Below are 24842 nucleotides of genomic sequence, written 5' to 3' on the forward strand. Positions count from 1 at the left end.
CTTACACACACATGCACACATGTGCACACGCACACACACACACACACACACACACACACACACACACACACACACACACAACACACACACACACACACATTTTGCTTGTCACAATTATGTAAGTGGGTGTTAATTTCAGCACATTACATACCACCATGTCGTTAGTTTTGCTTGAGTCAAAAGCATAACAGACATTCATGCCACAGTCATAGTGTCATAAATTTGAAATGGTTGATTTGATGAAGACAAAACCTGAAAGGAAAAGAAAAAAAATTCACTGAATTCCATTTGCTGTGACAGACTTCCAGCAGAATGACCAGATCATAGAAGGAATGTATGATCTTGTCATTGCATTTTTGATTTGTTATTTTCAGAGGCATTGTGGCAGTGGTTCAGTTAAGGTACTGTGTCCTGAAAATTAACACAGTGTAGAAGGTTTGTCTGGATATTTGAAAGGAGGAATTCTGTTTAATGTCCTGTCACACATAGCAGTGATTGAAGACATTATTTTGAAATATATAACCCCCCCCCCCACCCACCCCCCCAACACACACACACACCCTCCCCTCCAAAAAAAAAAAGAAAAAAGGAGTATAGTAACTTGATGGAGTGGGGGTGGTAGGATAGGTGGAGGGTCAAATCAAAGATAAATATTTATAATAGATAGAAGTACAGTTTGAGAAAATTCCAAAAGAGACTTCATGAAAGTGAAGTTGTTAGTGTAAGAAGAGAAGAAAAACCTGCAATTTTACACTACAACTAGTACTACTACTACTATCTCTACTATGACTAGTGCTGTTGCTATTACCACTGCTGTTGGTACAACTAGTTAGTATTATGTACTGTTACAAACACACACACACACACACACACACACACACACACACACATATATATATATATATATATATATATATATATATATATATATATTACTAGTGATACCACCTCCACCACTGCTACAGCTACTAGTACTACTTCTACTATGACCACAACTATAATTACTTCTACTGTAGCTGTTGCTTCTGCACACTAACTTACCTTTTTGTTTGTTTGTTTCAGTGAAAATGAGCAGAAATTCACGAGCTGATCCTGGTGCACCTGTGAGAATTTAAATGATTTCTCTTGAGTTTTCATTAAGACATTTTTGTGACATTGATGTCTGTGTATGTGCTTGTTAATATATACATGTGGATGGGTGGCTGAGGAAGAGAGAGAGGAATATGGAGGGAGACAGACAGACAGACAATCAAAACAAATGTGAAAAAAGGCTACCTCAGAGTCAGATTGCTTTTGGCCATTTTTTAAATTTTGTTTTTTATTTGTTGCCTGCCTAAGGTCAGTTCTCTTTTTTAATTATCTAATTGATCTTTATTATATTGGTTTTAATGATAGTTGCGAGAGATCTATCTATTTTAGTATAGATCTGTCTTAGTATCTATTTTAGTAGTTAGTATAGATCTATTCTTAGTATTTTAGTAGTAACTTAATATCTGCCTGTCTCTCTGTCAGTCGGTCTATCCGTGTGTGTGTGTATTTGTGTGTGTGTGTGCATGCATTTCTTACTTAATTTTAACATTCATGCTAATTAAGAAATGTAAAATTTCCAAGTCAAATACAGGCAGATGTGTACTATAATACTCTGACATATTGAATAGACATAATAAAAGGATAGAATTTATCTGCTTTTTAAAACAGATTGCTTCAGTAATCACTCGCATATGTAGAAAAGGGGTTACTCCCAGTTTTTGCCCATGCTTCTTACTCCATCTTTTCTTTCTGTTCTCCCACACCCTACACACACCTAGCAACCACACTGTCTAGAGCTGTCTGCATTCATTCATCTTTTGTGTCTTTAAAGATTCTTTCTTTTTTTGCCCCACCTCTGTCTATTAAAGAAAGACTCTTTCTTTTCCTCTTTAGTATCTGTCTCCATTAAAGAATCTTTCTTTTCCTGGAGCTTCTGTCTCTTGTCTCTTTTTAAAGGCCCACAAACTGGCGAAAAATCCCTGGGATCCCACTTGCTGGCTCATGGTTGGACAGTTTTTTTGCCTGACCGTTTTTGCTCTGGCTTCACTGACAGGCAGTCATGAATCAGGGGAACCTGTTTCTGGCTGCAAAACATGGGAAAGGAGTCTGGTCTGTTGCTATCATTTATGCTGAGCAGCAGTACTCCAGTACCACTGTTTACACACACCACGCGCCTCATACCAGTTCAAACAACGGTTATGAATATCCCAGCTTCGGTTATGAATATCCCGAGCTTCCATGCCTCTCTCTCTCTCTCTCTCTCTCTCTCTCTCTCTCTCTCTCTCTCTCTCTCCCTCTCTCTCTTTCTCATGATCCAGTGGTTATGAAATCTTGGGCTTCTCTCTCTCCCTCTCTGTGATGATTTGAGAATAAAACAGTAGCACCATATTATGTAACACATCTGTTCATTCTGTTATACCTATAACTGAAACTTTTTTCAGTGTGTGTTTTTTTGTTGTTTGTTTGTGTGTGTGTTTATATACATGTGTGTGTGTCTCTGTGTGTGTGTGAGAGAGAGAGAGAGAGAGAGAGAGAGAGAGAGAGAGAGAGTCCTATAGTTTACTCATCTGAACTTTTTATAGTTTTCCTAGTACCCATACGCCACTTTTTTCACTGACAGATTGTGAGCAGACTTCTCCATTTCAAATGATGAATGTCACATTTTGTTATTAAATAACTAACTTCAGTACATGTTCTGCATCTGTCTATCCCGACCACACACACACATCCACCCACCCACACCCACCCACACACACACACACACACACACACATACATACACATACACACACACACACAAACACACACACACACACACACTCCCTCGCATTCTTTTTCGCACAGGCAAAACTGAAATTCCGAACATCAGTGACCAGATGCCCTGTGACCTGGTCAGCGGGGTTACTTTTATTATCAATGTACTTCATACTGACGACAGCTGCTGAACTTAGAACCGGCGTGAATATATATAGACTGGATTGGTCCGCCTCTGTCCCTTCGACCGACAGAGTGAATTTCATATTTAAAGTAGGCCAACAGAATTATTTTCTAAAACTCACAAAGCTGAGAGATTTTGGAGGGTTTTTTTTATTTTTTTTTTTTTTTATGGAAACATGATAAAAAGATGTACCATGAAACTTACAGCTGTGTTTGTCATTGTGGCCTGCTGGTATGTTTATAAATTTCTGTGACAAAAAATTGGTGTGGAGCGTCATTTTCCCATCAGAACCCTGAAAGGAAAAACTGAAGACACACCTTTTTACATTATTTTTTGCAGGTCTTTAACTAGTTTAAGTTGAACCTTTTCTTCTCACATCTCTGTTTATTTATTGCAGAATATCTCTTCCTCTCCCATCTCCGTCTGTTTGAAAATTTAAAAAATCATTGTTTTTATTCCCCATCTATGTCTTTATTATAGAAATGTCTACCTCTCCCACCTTTGTATGTCTGTTTAATAAAGAATTTCTTTCACTCCTATGAATTTGTGTTTTTAGATATCTCATCTCAGTCTCCCCCAGTCAGTCTGAGTCTCTTTATTAGACTGTCTTTTTAAAAGTTTTTATTCATTTATTTGGGTAAATTTATTTCTCTTTTCTTTTCTCTGTCTCCACTCACTTTTTTTTTTTCTATGTAATACTTTGACGGAGAAATAGAGGTGGAGAGCGAAAGTGTGTGGGAAGGGAGAAAAAAAAAGAAGAAAAAAAAGGGAGACGTGTGATGTGGTGTCATGCTTTCTGTTTGCCAGGCTCTGCCACCTCGCCCTGGTGCCAGCAGAGCCCCACTTGCTGTCCCGTTAGAAGCACCTGAGGTATGTGAGTGATGGCAGGTGTTTAACACCGTTGACAGCTGCTGATGAGTATGCTAGTCAGTGAAGGGCTGATACTTAAACTGAGACAAGACTGAGGAAGCAGGCCGGGATGTCTGTCACTACTCTTGGGATTGCATTACTTTTGATTAGTGAAATTGGTTACACCACTCAAAGGTGCACAAGAAGTTTTTTGAATACATTTCCAATTCATGTCACACTGATAAATCTGTATTTCATCTCCCAAAGGTTTGGCAGTCAAGGGGTCAATGGTAATGATAATAATGATAATGATAGTAATAATGATAATGATGATAAAAATAGTACATAACAGTACATTTATATATTGCTTTCAAACATCTCAAAGCTCTATAAAAACAACAACAAAGTCTATTCAATACTGCATCAGTGAGACACAAGCCGTAACACATTTTCACATACACACATACATGCCCACATGACCCCACCCCTGACATACACACACACACATAATGCACACATATGATATACACATGCAAAACGTAGATGAACTATAGAATATAAATAGTAATGAATGGAGTGCCTGAATTGTATAGAGACGGCTTCAGCAGGAATATTTTAGATTTGTTTTAAGATGTGAGTGACGGACCATGACGGTTTATACAGTACACACATCAGCTGAAAGTGAAACTCATCACAGTTATGAAGTAGAAGATGATGAAATCTAAAGAATCATATCATAGAGAGAAAAATTACAGAATCTGTCAAACATTTTCCATCGCTATTTACTGACTTTATTCCACCAAGAAAAAAAGAAAGAGAAATGTAAAATCTGTCATGGTCTGTCTTTTGTGAACTCCTGCCGAAGAGAGAGAAATACATAGTCAGGCCTGATCTGTCATAAGTGAACATGTACAAGAGAAAACTGAAATGCATCGTCTGTGCTGGTCTTTTTGGAGAAGGGTTTTACCGAGATAATTCCTTTTTTTTTTTTTTTAGGAAATAACGGATATTCAGATCTGTGGTTTCAGTTGCACGGAGACTGACACTTTCTTCTTCATTGACCTTGTGTGGTAGCTGGGTCCTGGTCTTTTGATGTCAAGATGTCTGTGGTGTACATGTGCCTGAAACAGCCATTTGCTATTCAGTGAAAGGACAGTGGGTGATCATATCCATTGTGCATGATTTAAATTGTCTATTGATATGAATGAATGAATCCTTGAAACTGAATCATCAGATTGTGTATTGATCTTTTTAACATTTTATGAAATCATGTTTACCTGCTTGTTTGCCTGCTTTTACGAAGTGGTCCTTACCTTTTTGTGAAATCTGTACTTACAGTGCATTGAGAAGCAAGATAAATGCCAACACCAGGCAGGTCCTCAGAGAAACATGCACCATTATGGCTTTAAGAAACACAAAATTACATGTCAATGGTGTGTGTGTGTGTAAGTACTACCAGTTCAAAGTCCTATGTTTCATGTTGTAACTTTTGATTGTCACTTTTTTGTTTTGTTTTTGTGTTTTGACAACAGGCAGAATACGATGACTTAGGCAACGATGCACCCCAAGTAAGTCACAGTCTGTGATATTTGGAAGTAACTGTGGAATGCATGGTGAACTTGTGGCAACATGTCCACTTAGGGAGCAAGAGAATCTGAGCGCACATGATGAGATCCCACACTCACCAGAATTTGTTTTTCCCCCATCCACTAGACCTTGAGAGGTGATCAGGATGCTGGTCATCAAGATCAGACAATAAAATTGATGTCCCATGTTGAAGCATGCACTTGGCACTGAAAAAGAACCCATGGTAACAGTAAAAGAACCCATGGCAACAAAATTCTGTAGAAAAGTCCACTTTGATTTGAAAACAAAATACACTTTCAGGCAGAAAAAAGTGGTACTGCATGCTCTCGCCAGGGAGAGAAGATTGAGACTCAGAGAAATCTGTTGTGAAAAATAGCAGCACTACAATACAATATGAAGGAATGTAATGCAGTACAATGCATATGATACAATACAATAAGTATTGCTCTTCATGTGGTCTCATGTCAGACATTTATAGAACTGCTGATCAAGCATGTGTTGTGTCAGGACTGCATTGTTTGAAATGTGATTTCCAGTGCATGTGTTTTGAATGGATGTTGACGAGAAGGAATCCTTGTATGGGTGTATGTGTGTATGTGTATGCATGTGTGTGTGTGTGAGTGTTTGTGTGTGTGTGTGTGTGTGTGTGTGTGTGTGCGTGTGTGTGTGTGTGTGTGTGTGTGTAAATTTTTATGAAATACTTCTAGTTGTATAAGTTAAAATCTGTCATATTTATTTATAATTTTTGCTTGTTATTTTCCATTTGATGTTTATGATAAATGTGATGAATGGTACTTTTATATATTTGTGTGTTTTAATGAGGCCAAAAGGTAATTTCACATGTGAGATGATAAAGTGCACTTGTCTTGGCATCACCAGTGACTGTTATTTGAGATTTAATTGTTAAAGACACACTGATTCTCTTAGTGTTTGTGGTGTTTGTTTGTGAGCATGACTGTTTGTGCATGCATTTTTGCTTGCATGTATCATGTGCATGTGTGTGAATTTGGTTGTGCATGATAGTTGTGCTCTGTGGAAAGCCCATACTGTGGGTGTGTGTCATTTTGATCATAAGTGGACCTGTTGTGGTGTCAACAGCTTATTCTTCAGGATGATTTCACTTACGGTGATGCTGGTGATGATTGAATGATGGTGGCTCCTTTGGAACAGTGAATGACCAAATGAATACCTTGGGTTGGGTGTTTTTTTTTGTGTGTGTTTTTGTTCTGACAGCGATTTCAGAAACGCATCCGCTGTACTTGAGTTGTTAGAGAAACCAACTGTTACAATTTTGCAGTATTTTGTTACGCTCAGTCGTAGTTCGTTCCTGTGTTACGCCAGCATCAAAATTGTTCGACTACATAGCATGGTATCAAATTATATATATTTGTTGTTGGTGGTGTTGTTGTTATTTTCATTTGACTGTTGCCATAATCTTTGTGTGGTCTGATACCTGTGGTCTTCTGTTGATGGCAGGATGTATATGATGACTGTGAGGAGAATCCTCCTCCCTTACCTCCACATCCTGAGACCCCAGAGGTTTGTTTGTTTTTTCTGTGGGTGGGTGGGTGCTTGTGTGCATGCATGCATGCTTGTGAGAGAGATGGATGGAGAGAGAATGGGCTGGCATCTTTCTGTTTGTATGTGAGCACAGGCATGCATAATAATGATGATGTTTATGATTATGGTAATAATTCTTATGATGATGACAACAATGGTTATGATAATGATGGTAATAATGATAATGATAATTATGATGATAATGATACTACTACTACTACTACTACTACTACTACTACTACTACTACTACTAATGCTACTAATACTACTACTATTACTCCTCCTCCTCAAGGCCTGACTAAGTGCGTTGGGTTACGCCACTAGTCAGGCTTCTGCTTAGCAGAAGCGGTGTAGCTTATATGGATTAGTCCAAATGCAGTGACACCTCTTTGAGTAACTGAACTAACTGAACTGTTATTATTATTGTTATTATTACTACTATGACTTCTACTCCTACAAAAACAACAACTTCTACTACAACAAGAACAACAAGAGAGGCAAGGCCTTCAAGACTCACTTGTGATACACTTAAAAAAAAACCCAGCTTTTATGTATTGAGTATAATTTCAAAATGTAATGTTTAAGATGAGAAAGATCAGTTTAAAGCAAATTAAGTCCCCTAGCATTAATTACAGAGTAATTTCCTTTTTTTACTATCTGCACCAAAAACGTTTGCAAAATAAATGAAACTTCCATGCTGAGCAAAAGAAGTTCCTGTTTGAACAGAAAATGATAATAATGACTGCTCTTGTTGTTGGGTCAGAATATCAGATCAAAGTGCCAAGTTTAGAGAATACAAAAAATATAAATATAACAGTAAATGCAGTTTGCATATACTTAGGCTTCTTTTTTTTATTTTTTTGTGCCCATCCCAGAGGTGCAATATTGTTTTAAACAAGATGACTGGAAAGAACTGAATTTTTCCTATTTTTATGCCACATTTGGTGTCAATTGACAAAGTATTTGCAGAGAAAATGTCAATGTTAAAGTTTACCATGGACACACAGACACACACACACACACAGAGACAACCGAACACCGGGTTAAAATATAGACTCACTTTGTTTACACAGGTGAGTCAATAAAAACAACAGGAGGAAATGAACCATTTCTTTAACGCACTCCTTCAGCTTTATATAATATCTTTGTGCACTCCACAAGACGGGTTATAATAATGCAAAGAAACATGGCAGAGTACATTCATACATACATATATACACAAAGCCATGTGTCATAGTGCCCTGTTTCTGATTTACAAGTGTGGTTAATGTGTGTGTGGTAACTGTGACATGATGTGTGCGGTGAGTGTGTGCAAGTGTGACGTGTGTATGATGTGTATTACTGTAACATGACATATGATAATTGTGACTTGATGAGTGTGGTAAATGTAACATGATGTGTGTGATATCTGTGGCATGATGTTTGTGATAACTGTTTGATGTGCAGATGGTATGTTTGATAACAGGGATATGTGTGGATGATGTGTGTGATGACTTACATGGTGTGTGTGCTAATGGTGACAGTTATGCTATAACTGTGACATGATGTGCAGATGTGTTTGATGACTCTGACATGGTTTGCAGATGAAATGTTTGATAGCTATGACATGAGGTGCAAATGATGTGTTTGATAACTGGGACAGTTGTGATAACTGGGACAGGTGTGGATGATTTGTCTGATGACTGACAATGACATGAGGTGTGTGATAAATGTGATGTGCTATAGCTGTGACACAATTTGCAGATGTTTTTGATGATTGTGACATGTTTTGCGGATGAAATGTTTGATAATTGTGACATAGGGTGTGTGATAACTGTGACATGATGTACAGATGATGTGTTTGACAACTGTCACATGTTGTGCAGATGATGTGTGACATGATGTGTTTGATAACTAACGTTGCTTGGGGTTGGTGTGTTTAACAAATGCGACATTTTGTGCGGTTGATGTGTTTTGTAATTGTGGTATTAGGTGTTGTTAATGTGTTTGATAATTGTAACATCACATGTCGTTGATGTGTTTAGTTAGTGTGACATTATGTGTGGTTGATGTATTTGAAAGCTAACATAGTATGTGGTTAATGTGTTTCGTAACAGGTGGAACAGGTATAGTTGGTGTGTTTGATAACAGTAACGTGTGGTTGATGTGTTTGATAACTGTTCTACTGTGTGTGGTAGATGTGTTTGATAACTGTAATTTTATGTATGAATGATGCGTTTTATAACCCAAACAATGATTATGTGTGGTTTTTGTCAACAGTAACATTATGTGTGGTAGATTTGTTTGATAGCAGTAACATTATGCTTGGTTGATATGGTTGATAATTGTAGTATATAATATATGGTTGATGTGTTTGATAACCCTAACTGTATATATGGTTGATGTGTTTGATAACCCTAACTGTATGCATGGTGTTTTATAACAATAGCATTATGTATGATTGAAGTGTTTGATAGCAATAGCAATACATATTACTGATGCCTTTGATAATCCTAACAATATGTGTTTGTTTGATAAGAGTAACATGAAGTATGGTTGGTTTTCGTGATAACTGCGGTATCATGTATGGTGTTTGATGAGATTAACACCCTGTGCAGTTGATGTGTTTGATAACTGTAATATAATGTACAGTGTTTGATAAGAGTGCAGGAGTGCTGGATAAAGTTATGTTTTGTGTGCTGTTTGATATCTGTAACATCAGATGTAGTTGATGTATTTGACAAATGTGTTGTTAAATGTGATTGTTTTTTTTTTTGTTTTTTTTTTTTTTTGTTGTTGTTGTTGTTTTTTGTTTTTTTTGATAACTGAAACATTTAATGTGGTTGATAACTGTAAATTATTTACAGTTGACATATTTGATAACTGTAACATGTGTGATTAATGTGTTTTATAATGTGACATAATGTGTGGATGATATGTGTGATAACTGATGTGTCAGTGTGTGTAGAAATTGTGGCATGATATGTGTGATTCCTGTAACATGATGTGTTTGATACATGTGGCATGTGCGGATGATGTGTTTTATTACTATGACACAGTGTGCGTGAAAATGCAACATGTGTGGATGATAAGTATAATAGCTGTCACATAGTGTGTGGATGATGTGTGTGATGACTCTAACATGTGTGATTAATGTATTTGATAACTATGACATGATGGGCGGATGTGTTTTGATAACTGTGACATTATGTGTGGGTGATGTGTATGATGATTTTGTAATGTTTTGTGGATGATTTATGTGATATCTGTGACAAAATGTGTGAATGATGTGTGTGGTAATTATGTAATGATTTGTGGATAATGTGTGTGATAATGGTGGCATGATGTGTGGATGATGTGTTTGATAACTGTGACATGATGTGTGTGATAACTGTGATATGATGTATGTGTGATGTGTGTGGTAACTGTGACATGATGTGTGTGATAACTGTGGCATGATGTGTGATGTGTGTGATAACTTTGACATGTGTGTGATAACTGTGACATGATGTGTGTGTGATGTGTGTGATAACAGTGACATGATGTGTGTGATAACTGTGGCATGATGTGTGATGTGTGTGATAACTGTGACATGATGTGTTTGAAAACTGTGACATGATGTGTGATGTGTATGAAAACTGTGACATGAGGTGTGATATAACTGACGTGTGAGATAACTGTGATACGGCTGACGTGTGAGATAACTATGATGCGTCATGATGCATGTGATAACTATGATATGGCTGATGTGTGAGATGACTATGATGCAACATGATGTGTGTGATAATTGAGGCATGACATGTGGACAATGTGCAGGCCTACTATGATGATGTTGGTGCACAGGAGTCCCCCCAGCCATCCTCACCACCGTTACTCCCTCAGAGACCTCATGCTGGAAAGCCTGTACCACCCCTGATTGCTCAGCAGGTATATACACACATGCATGCATGCACACACGTACACACATGCATGCACATACACATACACACATGCATGTACACACATGTACACGTGACATGCAGACACATGGAGAGACTGACACATCCAAACACATGTGCATGCATGCACACACACACACACACACACACACACACACACACACACACACACACACACACATGCACATGCACAGACTCAGTCACATAAGCATACACACACAAACTCACAAACATGCACAGGCACACACACACACACAGACATACAGACACACACACACACACACACACACACACACACACACACACACATACACACACACACACATACACACACACACACACACACACACACACACACACACTTTCACACCCTTTACACTGTATATTTAGACAGGTGTACTTGTGGCTGTGTTATGAGTGTCAACAAGTAGATATCAAAAGGGAGGAAGGATGAAGGGCAGTTTCTTTTGGGGGGTGGAAGGGGGGCAGGGGTGGGGGACAAGAGAATCTGTAGTAGAATAAATCAAACATGCAAACATGTTCTAACTGTCTCTAAAACAGTAGAACACAAGGAAATTACAGAAAAAAAAAAAAGAATCAATGAAAGGTTGATCCCAACTGGAGGTTGTGTGTTTGCGTGGTGTGGTTGTGTGTGTGTATCTTTTGTGTTTGTGTATGACGTGTGTATGTTGCATACTTTTAATTCTCTGGTGAGAAATTGATGGAAAGGTCAGGGGTCAGTCCCACAGGCATGTCCTGGATTTATATTCTTGAATATGACTTTGCATGAGTCTAGTCTTCTCTTGCATATGATTTTCATTTTGGGTTTCAAGAGATTCTAAGTTTTCAGGGGATTGTAAAATTGTCATTGTTGCTGACATTGTTTGAATAGACTGTTTATATTCTTGATAATGACCCTGGATTTTGCCTGAGCTGTAAACAACAACATTGTGGCATAGATCCAATAGGAACAGGGCATTCTGCCACACAGGTGGCACCTGAAGACTGTTTCTTGACATACTGAGTGCTACTTACCATGTAGGCACCTGTAACCCTGATTTTGGAATGTATATTCACATTTCTATATCCCACTGAATAATATAATGGATTACTGAATCTTAACGTGTGTATTTGGACACTCTGCTTGTGTGTACGCACAAAGGGGGTCAGTTTGAGTACAGTTGCTGGATGATGTTGATTCTATTCTGCCTGACGTTAAAATTCTTGCCCATGCTTTGTCACATGCCTTCATGAAGTTTATGAAGATATGGTTGAACTTCCTATGGAGGTTTTTTTCACAAAGACCACACAGATTAAAAGATCTGTTCAAGGGTACTTCTGCCATTTGGGAAATCAGGTCTGTTCTTCAGCAATCTGTTTGCAATTGCATTCTGTTTAGAATGATTTTGAGCATCCCTTTGCAGGCATGGTGGATCAAACTGACAGTGTGGTAGTGTTGGAAATTTCCTTTCATATGAAGGGTGACGATTTTGATGGAGTCTAAGGCATGGACCACTCATTGCCAGCTTTTGAGGCAGATGGCGTTTCTTCTTGGGTGCTGTTTTAATGTGACTTATTTTAAATGGAAAACATTTGCGTTTGTGTCATTTTGATGGAATGGTCTGACATATGAAAGTATTTGTCAGTGTGTCATTTCGATGGAATAGTAATATTAGTAATGTGACATTTAATGGAATAGTCTGACATATATGAGATTATGACATGGCAATAAGTCACACTATGTAAAGAAACTAAAGAAGATGAAATGCATTTCTGTCCATTTCTAGAAAGTGTTAGACTCACATAAATTGCCCCAAAGTTGACTAAAAGCCCAGATTTCCTGAGATTTTGGTGATTGATTTCCTGTACACATGCTGAAACTGTCCAAAACTTGTCATCTGCATACAGCTTTTGAAATAAGAGAAAATGCACTGACATGAGTTTTTCTTGGAAGGGGCAAAGGCTATTGCTGAATAAACCATAAGTATTCATATTCATGACAGGTCCCTAATAACGATGGTGGGCCCATTGTGCAACACCTTCCCCGTCGACAGCTGCCTCCACCCCCAGTGTCTGAAGCCCCTCCAGCCCAAACCAGCGGATCCACTGTAAGTGAGGAAACGTATTTCACCTGGCTCTCCATATACACTCATCCCTCCAACTCACCATTCAACACCCCCACCACCCCCTTTCTCTCTTACTTTTTGAATGGTAATATTTCAAAGAAAAATGAATACTTTTTAACAAAATATCTACTATCTCACTAGTATGTATGACAGGATATTAAACATAATTCCTCTTCTGAGCAGAGGCAGGATGAGCCGTGTGCTGTTCACTCACAAACTACATTCAGTCAGAGATTGTGATTAGCAAATTCTTGTTAGGTCCGCAGTTATTCAAAAGGAAATCTAAAGAGTGCTGCATTCATTTAAAAGGAAATCCTTTGAGGACTGCAGTTATTCAAAAGGGAATACAGTGAGGACCGCAGTTAATCGAAAGGAAATCCAAAATTGTCCTGCAGTTATTTGAAAGGAAATCTTTCAAAAGGAAATCCTGTGAGTCCTGAATTTTTCAAAAGGAAACCCCTATTCAAACAGGAATCTTAGGATCCCAGTTATTCAGAAAGAAATCATAAGAGTGTTCCGCAGTTATTCAAAAAGAAATCCTAAGAGTCCTGCAGTTGTTCAAAGGGAAATCCTGTGAGGACTGCAGTTATTCAAAAGGGCATACTGTGAGGACTGCATCTAATCAAAATGAAGTCCGAATAACCCTGCAGTTATTTAAGAGGAAATCTTTCCAAAGGAAATCATGAAATTTTTCAAAAGGAAACCCCTATTCAAATGAAAATCCTGTGATGAGTGCAGATATTCAAAAGGAAATTCTAAGAGACCTTCAGTTATTCAAAAGGAAATCCTATGAGTTATGCAGCTAATCATACGGAAATCTTTTGAGGTCAGCGGTTACTGGAAAAGAAATCATATGAGTTTTGCATGGTGATTCTATACGCAGTGTTTTGGTTTTGGTTTGAAATTAGAAGTCATGTGCAGATGGTGGACATACTGACATCCAGTGCGGTTTGAGACATTCTCCATGTCAGCTTTTTGTGTTTGGAGATGTGAAATCTCTACAGTGACAGAGGGAAATCAACACCTGTGTCATGGGAATGTTTCAGCATTCACTGACCATGAATGTTTTTTTACAACAATAATTGCAGTGCTAACAATTTTTTACAAGGAGCCAGCAGTTCAGTTTTATTATTTGCCAGATTGATGAAGATAATAATCCGTTCATTCCTGAAATTTGATGTGACTGTTGTTTGTTTCCTGTTATAATGTTTTGTGTACTGAATTTTAGTTTGTGCATAAAAAAACAACCCAAAAACAATGAACAAACAAACAAACAAACAAACAAAATCCCAAGAAACGTTAGAACACACAACACACACACACACACACACACACACACACACACACACACACACACACACACACACACACACACACACACACACACACACACAAGAAAACATCTTTTTTGTAGATGAGATGGTGTTTATTCTGAGTTTGTATCACAAAATATATGAAATATATAAATCTTGAGAAATGTTACATATTTATTTTCCTTTTCTCCTCCCTTTCTCACAGATATGGACCAGGGTACACTGATGCTGTAAGAATATTTACATACTTTAACATGTTGTCATTCAGTGATCTTTTATTCATTTGTTTCTTTTCCATTTTCCATGCATGTGTGGTTGTGAGTTTGGTTTTTACATGAATGGTTGTGACATTGTTATTCCCACCCACTTGGTTCAATGGTTTCGTTCCTGAATTCTTCAGTGCATTTGAGCCACCCTGGCCTTGGATGTCTATTTTTAACATTCTTCTCATAGGGGTTGGAAAGTGTCCTGTTTTTCCTGTAGGCCCCATGTCCTCGCCTTTGACCTGTGCACCAATTGTGGATTGTACCTCAACTGTCTTTATTTTGGAAGATTGTTTACTTATTTATTTGGTTATTCTTGTTGATTTAATGTAGCAGAACACCAGTTATTCCAGTCACTGAGCCAACATTGATTCCAAACTCTTGGTGTTAGAAATGGTCACTTTGTGGCATGTGTTAGCATATGGGTGTCTTATACTTCTGTCTCTCTTTTCTTTTTCTCCGTGAAGTAAATTGTCACAAAAGTGATCTGCCCAAAGACAGAAGGGTGCACAAAGACAAGGGGAAAAAACAATAACAAAGCAGAACAAAGTACAACATCAGAGTCCACCTACTGTGTCATTAGTAGACTTCAGAATCAGAAGCATAATCACTTTATTATCTCAGTTGGAGAAATCAAGACTGATTTGAACTGTAAGAATTTTCTGTTCACAAGTGGCAGTGGTGACCATGTTTAACTCCTAGCCTAACATTAGATGGTGAGGGTAGTGTTGTTGGTGAAGGAAATCACAGTACATTTGGTATATTTACTGCTGTCAAAGAACCTGTTGAATTTTTCACCTTAGATTTGAGTAAGAATTATTGCTCCCCATCTTTACAACTTAGGGGAGATGTTGAGATAAGACATGGCAGATTGCAATGGCATTTTGTCCAGCATATACTTTTGTAAGTGTCAGTCTCCATGCAGCCACCTTCCAGAGGAGACCCTGTCACTTCAGTGTTTTCTGTTTCAGCATATGCAGGACACTAGCTAATCCTCCTGTTGTCGACAGTACTGAGGCATGTCATGTCTGCTGTGATTTCTGTTCTGCTTTGTCATGGAGCCAGACTGAATGAGCGGACCCTCTCGTGTTGAAACTCCTTTCCAGTCCTTCCAGTATCAGTCGCTATGGATCTGTGATGTGGAAGACTATGTTTGATGCTAACCTGTTCCAAGTGTTGAAGTAGAGGAGAGGTGAATGTGGTCACCATGAGGTCTCAGAATTCAATACATTAATCTTTTTAAGTTTATTTAATCACTGATGAGGATCGTGTGATGCTGCTATGCAGTCTGTTGGTTTGAGATCATGTGAGGGAACTGTACTCTATACTTCGTTTCATCATTTATCATCACAGGTCATTAGTATTTGACCTGTTGTGGTGGTCGGGAAACTATAGTCCAGGAATGTGTTGTACAGTTTTTCCTTTTGAGCCTATAGAAGGCATTCCACTCTGTGTTGGAGACAGCCAGAGCCAAATAGTCCCACGATGATGCACCTCTGTTGGGTACTGAACCCATGGCTGTTTGAGTCCAAGACACTAAGTGACTTATCAGTCTGCCATGACCTTTGATGGCATTACCATTGTTATCTCCATCTTGCCAGGCTCGGAACCATCTCATTGTGTCATGTTGCTCACACAGAGAAACCTGGAACACACAAGGCACAGGTGTTGATACGTGCCAGTAAGCAATTCGTCAGGGTGGCATTACCATTTAAAAAAGACTTGATGGGTGCAGAGAAAGATCTTGCAGTTTCCACCTGAACCACCCCTTCTCACTCCCCCAACACCCAGAAAGGAAAGTGTGGCTGTGAATCAAATGAAAGCTCTACCTGGATGTGGCAGTGGCATGTTTAACCTCTCCCTGTGTTGTGTGTATCCAGTATTATGCCATGGGCCCCAATCCTGCATGCTGTGTCTTGGTTCAGTTTTGGAAGATGCTGCTGTCTGGGTGTTTGGTGTTGTTGGTGTTATACATACAAAGCATCTTCTGCTAAGCACTCTTTCAGGTTATCTTGTGACTTTTTGTTCATAGGTGTACCAAGTGGCATGAACTGTGACATTATGTATAAACATCCTACCACATGTCTGGAACTCTCAGCCAGTCACTAAGTTGAGTGAAACCCTGATCAACTCAACTCCTGTTCGAAGAAGTTATAGACTCGATGTGGCTTTAATCAGAAGTGGATCTCTCCTCTGTATGTGTGTGTGTCCTTTCCTCGTCAGCACAGCATGAGGGTGGATGACATCACCTGGAAGTGTCAGGCACAGTGCTCTCTTCTTGATTCTTTGTTACTGCTTGCTGTCAACTGCTGTTTTTGTTTGTGTTCTTATTCTTGTCACAGTTGTTGTAATTGATGATGTTGTTTGTGTACAGAGCATTTTCAGGTTGATTTTCAGATGATATTTGAAAAGGGTTTGAATCACTCTCACTTTTTTTTTCTCTTATATAGATACATATATATCCTGAAAAAAAACTTTTAAGAATGGATGGCTGTAGCATAGCCAAAAGCGTGTATGTGTGTGTGTGTGTGTGTGTGTGTGTGTGTGTGTGTGTGTGTGTGTGTTTGTTCTTTAGTTTAGCGTCTTTTCACTATTAGTGATATTAGATGATTAAGAAAAGAAAAAAAAAGTGGGGTGGGGTGGGGTGGGGAGAGGGGAAAGAGAAGTCAGGATAATACAGAAAAGGTAGAAAACTACCAAGAAATGCATAACTAACATGAAATTAGCTTTAACAGTAACAGTTCAATAATGATAATAACTAAAACCATTAACATAATTATGAAGTACATTAAAGGAATGTAGAAATAGGGCTATGAACTAATGCCTTTGAAATGGATATCTATACAGATGATATGGATACTTATATATAGATACATATATATCCTGAAAAAAAATTTACAGAACAGATGGCTGCGGCATAGCCAACAGTGTGTGTGTGTGTATGTGTGTGTGTGTTCCCCTCTATCTCTCATTCAGGAGATTAGTCTCTTTTTCTCTATCTCTGTCTTTTTAAAAAAAAATGGCTCATGGTTAGGTCTTTTGGATTTCTTGTCTACTTGCTGACTTGTATTCACACACACACACACACACACACACACACACACACACACACACACACACACACTCACACACACACACACACACACACACACACACACACACACACACACACACACACACACACACACACACACAAATTGAATGCCAGTTTGATTTCTTACAAATGGAGAAATGTTATAAAAACAGTTAACTCAGTGATCCTGAAGAAAGACCTTATGTCTGAAATGTTGGACACTTCTGTATTGTTTTACAGCCTACAGTTTTTATAAACTTTATCCATATGAAATTTGTATAAACTCAGCAATCATCTTCCATTTTATCATCGTATTTGATTTCTTGTTACTAATACTGCAGTTTAGGTTTCCGTCGCTTCATGTTTTTTGTGATTCTGGAGTGACAGACTTGAGTGAAGTCACTCCTGCCCTCTCCCCTTCACCTAAAGGGTGACAAACGTAAATTTGAATGATGTCTTATCCATGATGTGTGTTGTTTTGAGCTGACACTTTTGTGTTTACTTCTGCCAGGGTGGATCGGTGTATGAGTTAGATGATGATGGGGATGGTGTGGCCACCTTACAGGTGTGTGCTTTGAGATGGTGTTTACAATATACTTTTGGAAGCTTGTTCTATGTCTAGCAAGATAGATTCTGCTTCTGGTGTCTGTGCTTGTTTTGGCTTGTACAACCTTCTGTATTCCTCCTATACCCGTATCTATATATAGCTGCAGCGTTTCACTTTTTTGGGATGACCATCCTGTTTTGTTTTTTTGTTCTTTCTGCTTTTTGTTGTTGTTTTTTTGGTGTTTTTTTTTTAATTTAATAGTTTCTGCTTAAAATATTCTAGGAAATAATATATCACTGAAAGTGTTATTTCTTTATTTTCTATGTGCTTCATCTTTTCTTTCTTTTCATTCTTTCTTTGTCTTTTTCTCTCTTTTTTTTTCTTTTTATAAAACTTACATGATGGGGTTTCATACATTTTCTCAGCATTTTAAGATTCTGTGGATTAGTTCTTGAGTAAGTCTGCACAGTGGTTGTCTTTGTACGTTTTTGTGTGTGCATGTGTAGGTATGTGTGTGTGTGTGTGTGTGTGTGTGTGTGTTAGTAAGGAAGGGGCTGTGTTTTTTGTTAAAAATTTTCTGTTAAAATTTTTTTGTTAAAATTTTCTGAAGACACTGTGGCCTTATTTCCCATCAGATATACACAGGGTTCCTCTCTGCATTCTGTCCACATTAGAACAAAAGATGTTGTTAATACGGAAACTTTAAGAATCTCTGCAAACCTTTTGCACCATGTGCCTGTAATATGGTTATTATCTAGTGTGTGCTTGTATGTGTATTTGATGTATGGTGGAATGTGAGAGATTCAGTTTATTTGTGTGTGTGTGTGTGTGTGTGTGTGTGTGTGCGTGCGCACATGAGCGAGTACAAATGCACAAATGAAAGTTTATGGATATTCAGTCAGTGATTTAATGCAAAGGTTTGTGTGATTGTGCATGATGTTCACAGTGTGTCAAACTGAAAAATTAATTGAGCAAAACAAACAGAAAAACAACAACAAAATAAAAATGATGCCTAATGTTACATGAGGATGACTAATTATTGGATGAGTAGTTTAATTAACAATTGTCACATTTAACCTATCACTGACAGGGAAATATAACTTTTACTGCATGGCCTCTGCCAGGGTATTTTCAGTGAAAATGGGTACAAATTTACAGAAAATTCCACAGGCTACATTTTTTGTCGGAAATATGCAAACCATGTTTTATTTTCTGAAAGGAAACTGGACAACTTTTCTACTGAAAGCATTTTGAAATTATGGGATGTACAGATTATGATTTTGAGCTGGTTGAAAAACGAAGTATATTTTAGCAATGTTTCTTGATGCATAAAACATAGCTATTTCATTATGATATTTTCAGATAAGAAACTTAAATATAAAAACAACACATACATGCATGCAAACAAAGAAAACCCTCCAAATTACATCCCAGCATCTGAGGCGTTGTGGCTGATCTAAGAAAACATCAAAACTATCAAGACTGCACACATTTTGGAACCATTCCAAAATGTGTACTATCGTGAAAGTCCTTAGATGGGTGCAATAGCTGAGTGGTTTAAGCATTGGACTTTCAATCAGAGGGTCTAGGGTTCGAATCACGGTAACAGCGCCTGGTGGGTAAAGGGTGGAGATTTTTCCTTTCTCCCAGGTCAACGTATTTGCAGACCTGCTAGTACCTGAACACCCTTCGTGTGTATACACACACAGAAGATCAAATACGCACATTAAAGATCCTGCAACCCATGTCAGTTTTTGGTTGGTTATGGAGACATGAAAATACCCAGCATGCATGAACCACGACAGTCATCGGCAAGTCGATGTTGGTCATGTAACAGAAAGAAGAATCACCCCTCTTCCTCCAGAGGACAACACTCTTGTTGCCATGGGTTCGTTTTCAGTGCGCAAAGTGTGTGCTGTGCATGGGACCTCGGCGTATCATCTGGTCTGAATGACTAGATGCCCAGTTTGATTTTCCAGTCAAACTTGGGAGAAAGTGCGAGAGCAGGATTCAAACCCACACCCTCACAGACTTTCTATGTTGGCAGCTGAGCGTCTCAACCATTCTGCCACCTTCCACCTTCTGTAGGTCTTGATTATCAAAGAGGTATTAGGTATTAAGATTAAGAAAGTTTATTTATATCATTTTTCAGGCTTTATGTCTGTGTGTATGCATGTGTGTATGCCTGCCTGTCCTGTCTGTCTGTCTGTCTGCAGTGTGTTCATGCATGTTTGTAGTTTGCTAGGTACATTTTTGGTCTGTAATTATAACTTTGATGTGTTTGTTGTTTTTTTTTCATGATACTTAGTATCATGCGTTTTGTGAAGCACCTAGAGCAGGCTTTTTTGTTTTTTGTTTTTTTTTGTTTTTTGATAGAGTGCTGTAAAAGTGCCAATTATTATTATTTCTCAGGTACTTTGTGTTATAATGTGTCATTTATTGATTAACTGATTTGTCAACAAGTGCTTTTCTGGCTGAAATAGAAATAGCAGATCAGCAATGTGAATGAATTAAAAGTATAGACAGAATTCCTTTTCCAGTGTAGAGGTAAAATTTTGTAGTTACACAGTATGGGTAAATTGCCATATCATAATGCTGTAATAATCATTACCATATCTCTGTCCACGTTAACACACACAAATAATATTTCAAGATTTTAACTTTTTTTAAACATTTTTTACCCCATTTTTGGCATGGAGCATTTCAGAATACAACATAAACACACACACACACACACACACACACACACTCACGCTCACACAGACACTCATACACACATCCACACACACACACACACACACACACACACGCATGCATGCTAGTGAGGGGCTGATTAAGATCCCTAGCCACCCCATTCGCAATAAGAATATCAGTATCAGTAACTCTAGGAGGTATCACTGCGTTAGGACAAATCCATATACGCTACACCACATCTGCTAAGCGGGTGCCTGACCAGCAGCGAAACCCAATGCGCTTTGTATCTGCAGAACGCGTAGTATTGGCCACGTCTGTAAACTGTCAGTCATGCCCCGGCAACTTATGTTCAGGTTCCTGTTGCTCTCATCACGGGAAAGGTGATGTGTCATGTCATGAGGGTGTCGTGTTCCCCCTGAGAAAGTCTTGACACAAGCTGGAAAACTTTTGACCATTGTATTGTTATATTATACTGTGTCACATTTGTCACGACATATTTCTCTATATGAAATTCGGGCTGCTCTCTCCAGGGAGTGCATGTTGCTACAGTACAGCTCGACTTTTTTTTTTCTTTTTTTCCTGCTTGCGTATTTGTATTCCTATGATGCACATTCTGAAGATAACATTTTTTTTCTAATCAGAAGCTTGCTTGTCAGTTGCTTTTTTCCCACCATTTCACAACATTCGTGCCCTTAAACCCGGCAGTGTTTATCAGATTGCATTCTCTGTTCAGTTTTGTTGTTGTTGTTGTTGTTGTTGTTGTATTCTACATTAATATGTGTCAGTGCATGCACTGATTGCATGTGTGTGTATGCATGCGTATGTGTGTTTGTGTGTGTAAAATGTTCATGCTATCTGACCTGAGTTGTTTTTTTTCTAATTTCCAGAGTCCCACACTGCCTCCCCCACCACCTCCACTTGAAGGTGGGTGTGTTACTGTAACTTGAAGTTCTTGCCAACAGAAACATTTGTTACAGCCCCAGCTTTATACAGTGGTTCAAATCTTTGGGCAAGGATGGAGCTTTGTGTAGTTTGGTCAGTGGTTACTGCTGTAGATGATTCTGTCTTTATATCTTATGATCAAGAAAGAAAAGACAAAGGATTTTGGGTAAACAGCTTTCTTATCACAAGTCACTGATAAAACACTACTTTTTTGGATGGTTCTGAAAGATAACACTAACAACTCTTGATGATTTTTTACAAATTTCAGGATTAGAAATGAACAGGGACAAAACCCTAGCTTATTTGATTTGATAGATAGGTTCGTCAGTTGCAAAATATCCAGTGTTTGGCCTATCCCTGTCCTCTAGTTCCACACTACTATGTTCAGTGACACACAGTTTTGTAGCAAATGATTTCATTAAGGTGATTAAGTAAATCACCTTGTGCTAGATGACTGATGAGAGCATAATTTCTCGTCATGGTGCATGCTTTAAAACCAGCATTGGTTTCTTCTGAACTGGTATTAGCCTTTTTCTATTCACTTTCCAAGCTGATGGTTTAACACAGTACTTAAATTTCAAAATGATGCTTTGCAAATAATTTGAGTTCCACATGACAAGAAGAACGTCTTATTGTAAAGTAATGTCTTAATGTACTTATTTTAACACATTAAGTGTGTGATGGATGTCTCTGCGTGTAGAGCTTTGCATGTGGAAGATAATGAACAAGACATGTGTGTTTGTTCGTGTGTTTTTACCAGATCCTGGACACATATATGAAATGGGAGCAGAGGATGTAAGCATTTGTTGTTCTTGTTGTTTTGTTCCTTGGAACTCTGCCTTTCTTTCTGTGTTGATTCTCTATGTCTTGTTTCATCAGAGGCACTTGTACAGCTTCGTAGAAATAATCACAAACTTGATTCAGTGCAGTGAGTTTTATTTGTTTGTTTTTGTTTTTTAAGACTTCAAAATGGGCAGTCACAAACTTATTTTAATGTGATGACTTCTCTCTCTCTCTCCCTCTCTCTCTCTCGGTCTCTGAGATGTTCTCTGTTTGTTTGTTTTTTCAGTTATGTCGCAAGTAACATGATTTGTCTTGAGATCGCAAGTGGTGTTTCATGATATCATACGTGGTGTGTCATGTTGTCACATGCGGTGTGTCATGTTGTAACAAGTGATGTAGGTCATGATGTGCTGTGTCCCGATATCACATGTGACATGATGTGTCCTAATATCACACATGATCTGATTTGCCCTGACATCACAATTGGTGTGATGTGACGTGATGCCACACATGATGTGATGTGTCATGATGTACAAGTGACATGATGTGACCAGATACGACACATGATGTGATAGGCCCTGATGTAACACATGGTGTGATGTGTCATGATGTCACATTTGATGCCATATGTCCTGACATCACAAGTGATATGATGTGTCCTGAAGTCACAAGGGATGTGATGTGTCCTGAAGTCACTTGTGATGTGATGTGTCATGATGTCAAGTGGCGTGATGTGACATGTCACAAGTGGCATGATGTGACATGATGTCACAAGGGGTGTGATGTGTCCTGATGCCACAAATAACATGATGTGTCCAGATACCACACATGTGATATGCCCTGATGTCACACATGGCATGTCATGATGTCACACATGATGTCATGTCATAATAATGTCCTGATATCACAAGTGATATGATGTGTCCTGATGTCACAAGGGATGTGATGTGTCCTGATGTCACAAGTGTCATGGTGTGTCCTGTTCCACAAGTGGTGTTACGTGTTATGATGTCAAAAGTGATGTGATGTTTCTTTGTTGCAGAGCCCAGACCCAGAACCACGTGAGTATATGACCGTTGGTCTGGTGTTCAGTTTCCTCACAACATGCAGTATACACCATTTCTCTGTGTGAAATTCAGGCTGCTGTCCCCAGGGAGAGCATGTCACTACACTACAGCGCCACCCTTTTTTTTTTTTTTTTTTTTCCTGTGTGCAGTTTTATTTGTTTTTCCTCTCGAAGTGGATTTTTTTACAGAAATTTGCCAGAAACAACCCTTTTGTTGCCGTGGGTTCTTTTACGTGCGCTAAGTGCATGCTGCATGTGGGACCTTGGTTTATCCTCTCATCCAAATGACTAGCGTCCAGACCACCACTTAAAGTCTAGTGGAGGGGGAGAAAATATCGGCGGCTGAGCCGTGATTCGAGCCAGCGCGCTCACATTCTCTCGGTTCCAAGGCGGACGCGTTACCTCTAGGCCATCACTCCACATTGTACCACACACACACAGCATACCTGGTTCACGAAAAATAATAAAAACGAAGATCACTTGGGAACTTGCACAATTTTCTGGGGGGGGGGAGGGGGTGGGGGGTTTGGGAGGGGGGTGGGGGGGGGTTCGACAAGAAGGGTAACATGCAGTCAGTGTATTGAGCACCACTCATAACCAGAATTGCTTTCTTGAATGTTGCTTCATTGGGGGAGGGGGTGGGGGGGGTCTTTTGTTTTTTAATGAAAAGCCACAACTATCATTTATAAACCACTGAATGGCACTACATTTTTGGTTGGAATATTGACTTTTCTAATGCATTTTTCAAGCTGTTCATGGTACATTTGTGCCTGAAACATATATTAGTGTTTTCATTAAATGGCCAATAGTAAATCATATGCAGCAACACAATTTGAATAATCTCACAATTTTTTTTAACATTTTGTGAAAACGTCTACTTTTATGAAGTTGTCCTCACCTGGGTTTTTTTCCGTGTTTTTAAATGAAGTCTACACAATAGTTTACAACATACACCACTTACGCAGCATACAAAACATGCAATATGCAGCAGTCAGATTTTTTTTTCCTCCAAATTAATGTTTTTGTTCATTCGTACTTTTCATTTTTACTCCTGTGTGTGTGTGTGTGTGTTGTTTACGCATTGATCTCTGCTAAAATTTGTACTGCTTGAGAATAGCATGTGATACATTGTTGCTTTTTCATTTTTTTCTCTC

The 24842-nt window shown here is 38.5% G+C and overlaps 1 protein-coding gene across 2 annotated transcripts in view; it reads left to right on the plus strand.

Moving 5' to 3' along the window:
* The window catches only part of LOC143275702 (uncharacterized), a 42126-nt gene that overhangs the window by 889 nt on the left and 16395 nt on the right, over positions 1-24842 (plus strand). For both annotated transcript variants that reach the window (XM_076579984.1, XM_076579988.1), the window contains exons 2-11: positions 1063-1103; positions 3776-3838; positions 5350-5385; positions 6881-6943; positions 10760-10870; positions 12885-12989; positions 18168-18221; positions 21785-21821; positions 22600-22634; positions 23665-23683. In XM_076579984.1, coding sequence (XP_076436099.1) covers positions 1068-1103; positions 3776-3838; positions 5350-5385; positions 6881-6943; positions 10760-10870; positions 12885-12989; positions 18168-18221; positions 21785-21821; positions 22600-22634; positions 23665-23683 — 559 coding nt within the window. In that variant the 5' untranslated portion in view covers positions 1063-1067. The remainder of the gene's footprint in view (positions 1-1062; positions 1104-3775; positions 3839-5349; positions 5386-6880; positions 6944-10759; positions 10871-12884; positions 12990-18167; positions 18222-21784; positions 21822-22599; positions 22635-23664; positions 23684-24842) is intronic.

The sequence above is a fragment of the Babylonia areolata genome, chromosome 2, assembly GCF_041734735.1.
Source record: "Babylonia areolata isolate BAREFJ2019XMU chromosome 2, ASM4173473v1, whole genome shotgun sequence".
In the NCBI taxonomy this organism is placed as follows: Eukaryota; Metazoa; Mollusca; class Gastropoda; order Neogastropoda; family Buccinidae; genus Babylonia; species Babylonia areolata.